The sequence below is a fragment of the Carlito syrichta genome, unplaced genomic scaffold (genome assembly GCF_000164805.1).
Source record: "Carlito syrichta isolate Samal-C Ts95f unplaced genomic scaffold, Tarsius_syrichta-2.0.1 Scaffold304643, whole genome shotgun sequence".
Taxonomy (NCBI): Eukaryota; Metazoa; Chordata; class Mammalia; order Primates; family Tarsiidae; genus Carlito; species Carlito syrichta.
The window spans coordinates 46,491-50,693 of NW_007248739.1; the positions used below are offsets into that span (position 1 = coordinate 46,491).

Sequence of the window (4,203 nt, forward strand, 5' to 3'; positions counted from 1 at the left end):
AAAAAAAAAAAAAAAAATTAGCCAGGCATAGTGGCTGAGGCCTGTGGTTCCAGCTACCTGCAATGCTGAGGGGGAAGGATTGCCTGAGCCCAGCAGGTGGAGGCCGTGGTGGCCATGAGCGTGCCACTGCACTCCAGCCTGGGTAACAAAGTAAGACTCCAACTCAAAACAAAAACAAAAACAAAGGCAGTATGCTTTACTGGACAGGTTTAGTCTGTCACTGACCATCACGTGGCCTGTTCTCTGAACACTATCGTATCCGTAGCATGGAGAACTTGCAATAGATGATAAGCTCCCAGTCAGGCAACCTGGAATCTTCAGGTGTCCTCGAAGATGGTAAGAGTGGGCGTGGCCAGGCACGGTGGCTCAATCCTGTAATCCCAGCACTTTGGAAGGCTGAGGTGAGAGGATTGCCTGACCCCAGGTGTTTGAGACTAGACTGGGCAACTTACTGAGACCTCATCTCCACAATAAATCAAAAAATTGGCTGGGTGTGATAGCGCGCTCTTGGAGTTCCAGTTACTTGGAAGCTGAGGTGGACGGATCACCTGAGTCCAGCAGGTCAAGTCTGCGGTGGCCTTGAGCATGCCACTGCACTTCAGCCTGGGCTGAGTGAGACTCCAACTCAAAAAAAAAAAACCAAGAAAAGAAACAAAACAGGAAGGATCTTGGTGCCCAATGACCACCAGGGGGCAATTCGAGCCTTTGCATGAGAGACTTAACCACACTCCCCCAGGTTGACTTTCCGCAAACTCTTTAAAGCCAGGGCGGACACTGTCTCACCAGAGGCCGGCCCCAGCCTTTGCAAGTTGGCATGTAGCGGGCAGGCAGCAGGCAGTAGGGACGCAAGAAGGGGAGGAGAGCCTGACAAGGAGCTCAGATTTCTAGCTAAACAAGAGAAGGATTCAGGAATTGCCAAAAAACGCAAACAGCAACTTTTCCTTTGGGACTCTTCATTCTTAGAAGTTAGGGGAAGACCCTGCTAACCTCTTCCAAATGGAAATTTTTCTTATAATTCCCTCTCCGTCCCCATGAAGGCCTCCTTGTCCCTGGCAAAAGCAAACAGAAGGTCACATGCTGCACTAAGGCATCATCATACCTAGAATTCAGAGAAGGGATGATTTGTTTTAGCTTTAAGTTGTTGATTCATGCACGTTCCTGAGGTTTTTTTAAAATAATATCTTCCGACTCTAAAAGGAGCCTGAAAGAAACACTGCCTCTGAGTAACTGACCTGCCAGTGGCTTTAAAGTCAAACCTGAAGCCAAGTGAGCCAGGAAGACGAGAGCCAAGTAGAAGCAGAAGACCAGAGGCAGGGACCCAGATGTGGGAAGCCTTACCCAGAGCACCAGTGTATTCATGAGGCGATCAATACTTGTTCTTTTGAACTTTGTCCTGCCGCTATTCTGCATCAGCTTAGTATCAGGACCTAGAAAAGAATGAGAAGGGCTGGGAATGCCAAGTGGCGCATCTGCCTTGGTTTCTCCCCTGACCCCCAGACTGGAGAACAGGGTGGAACAGAGACACTGGCTGGACAAGAAGCTTGTATTCAAGGCTGGAGGCTTTTACCTTACACATCCTACCAAACCACAAGGCTCTTCCCTCCTCCCAAGGGAGGGCTGGCTGAGTCATGACCTCTTACCCTTCTTTCTTTGGTTGCTAGGAGACTCACCTGCAAAGATGACCAGCCCAAAGCACCACTCAGTGTTTCGCAGCACACAGCCCCGCAGGAGCATGTTCTGGTTGCTCAGGGAGAACTTGTTTTCCTTCCAGTAGAGGGTTCCACTGAATTTGTCCAGCTTGTTGTTGGGAGGTTCGCAGATCACTTCACCTGAATGGGAGACAAGGGTGCCACTGCTCAAGGTCCCGTTCTACAGCCTGACCACAGGACAAACAGAGAGAAAAAGCACCTGTGGGAAAGGATGTAAGAACTTGAGTCCCTCCTCGCGCTGCTGGTGGGAGCGGGGAGCCGATGAGGCTTTTCAGGAAAAGGATGAGACAGCATGAAAGAATACGAAGGGGTTCTCAAAAATTCAGAACTTACTTATAAAAAACTGTGCATTTATTCTTGCATGTTTAAACTTTAGTCACCTTCAAAGTATTTTCCATTTGATGCAATACACCTATCAAGACGCTTTTTCCACTGCTCAAAAGTTTTTATACTTGTCAGTTGGTTTTTTTCCGATCCAGAGTCTCACTCTGTCGCCCAGGCTGGAGTGCAGTGGCATGCTGCTCACAGCCACTGCAGCCTCTACCTGCTGGGCTCAGGTGATCCTTCCGCCTCAGCCTTCTAAGCAGCTGGAGCTACAGGCATGCACCACCATGCCCAGTTAATTTTTCGATTTATTGCAGAGATGAGGTCTTACCAACTTGCCCAGGCTGGTCTCAAACCCATGAACTCAGGCAATCCTCTCACCTCAGCCTCCCAAAGTGCTCAGGCGTGAGCCACAGCACTCGGCCTGCATTTGTCCATTCTGATGTCTTTTAGTGCTTCTGTCATTTTTTGTTTTACCTTTTCCACCCACCCAACTGGGTATGGTGGTGCTCGCCTGTAGTCCCAGTTACTTGGAAGGCTGAGGGGGAAGGATCCCCTGAGCCCAGGAGGTCAAGGCTGAGGTGGCCATGAGTGTGCCACTATACTCTAGTCTGGGCCACAGAGTGAGATTCTGACTCAAAAATAGAAAAGGGGGGGACAGGCACGGTGGCTCACACCTATACTCCCAGCACTTTGGGAGGCCAAAGTGAGTGGACTGACTGAGCCCGCGGGTTGGTGACCAGCCTGGGCAAGTTGATGAGACCTCGTCTCTACGATAAATAAAAATATTAGCCAGGCATGGTGGCTGAAGTTCCAGCTACTTAGAAGGCTGAGGCAGAAGGATCACCTGAGCCCAGAAGGCCTAGGCTGTGGTGGCTAGGAGCATGCCACTGCTCTCCAGCCTGGCTGATAGAGTGAGACCACAACTCAAACACACACACACACACACACACACACACACGTAACATATATCATTATTCTGAACTAAGAAACAAAAGGAATAAGCTGAATTTCTCAACATGCACAGTAAGTGGGGAGTTATCAGTCAGCCACAGCCAGCTGATGATCAACTGAAATGATCACCAACTCAAAACCACATGGTAGCCACCGGGCATTCCCAACACTCCCAGTCCCCAAAAAGTCCAGGAAGTTACATAATCATGGCGACAAGAAGCTGAAAGGGAAAGGTACCATTTAAACCTCAAAACCCAATTCTCCTATTCTACCTGAAGGCTGCTTTCCGAGACTACTCACCATCAAACTTGGCAAGCTTACTGGTGTCTCCCAATTCCGAGGTGACTGGAATTGCCTGACGTACTTTCATGTTGGTCTCTCTGGAAAGACAGTATCCCTGAGTCTTGGCTCCCGCCACATCCTCTAGATTCTACCGGGGGCATCTAAACACAGGGCATAATTGCTGAGCCCAGAAACACTGGGTGGGTCACACTTCCACAAAGTCAAAGCCTTTCTTACCCCTGAATGTTCCAAGTTTAGATCAAGCCTAGACCTGGGAATCTCTTTCAAAGACAATGTCTTTAGCCCCAAGGAGATGAACAAGAGGACCAACACTAAGCACACCACTCACCCGTCGAGTTCCGCCGTCTCTATGTAACACAGCCCATGGGGCTCGCTGCTGGAAAGGAGAAGGAGATCCGCCTAGAGAGGAAAGCGAGAGAGAAGTCCAAATACCCACACCTCCACCCCCGGTGGACGCTTTCAGGATCACTCCTTCTACTGAGCATTCTTGGTCTACTTAGTTCTAAGTGTACTAATGGCCAGTTCCAGGCATATGAACATGACACAGAACATCTCCCACTCAAGAAAGTTTCCTTCCCTGGGTGTTTAAGAGGCAACAGCTGGGCATAGTGGCTCACTCCTGAAATCCCAGCACTCTGAGAGGCTGAAGTGAGAGAATCGCCTGAGCCCAGGAGTTCGAGACCAGCCTGGGCAACACAGTGAAACCTCATCTCTACCAAAAACAAAATAAACAAAATAAAATAAATTAGCCAGGTGTGGTGATGCACACCTATAGTCCCAGCTACTCAGAATACTGAGGTGGAAGGATCACCTGAGCCCAGGAGGTTGAGGCTGCCATGAGCTGTGGTTGCTGTGATCATGTCACTGCACTCCAGCCTGGGCAACAGAGTGAGACCCTGACTCAAAAAAAAAA

General features: G+C 49.5%; 1 protein-coding gene across 2 annotated transcripts in view; it reads right to left on the reverse strand.

Annotated features, from left to right (window-relative positions):
* Positions 1 to 4,203, reverse strand: part of ATP8B2 (ATPase phospholipid transporting 8B2) — a 26,799-nt gene that overhangs the window by 18,946 nt on the left and 3,650 nt on the right. For both annotated transcript variants that reach the window (XM_008060552.2, XM_008060551.2), the window contains exons 7-10: positions 3,619 to 3,689; positions 3,288 to 3,367; positions 1,671 to 1,829; positions 1,339 to 1,427 (exon numbers count right to left, since the gene is read on the reverse strand). In XM_008060552.2, the coding sequence (XP_008058743.1) occupies positions 1,339 to 1,427; positions 1,671 to 1,829; positions 3,288 to 3,367; positions 3,619 to 3,689 (399 nt within the window). The remainder of the gene's footprint in view (positions 1 to 1,338; positions 1,428 to 1,670; positions 1,830 to 3,287; positions 3,368 to 3,618; positions 3,690 to 4,203) is intronic.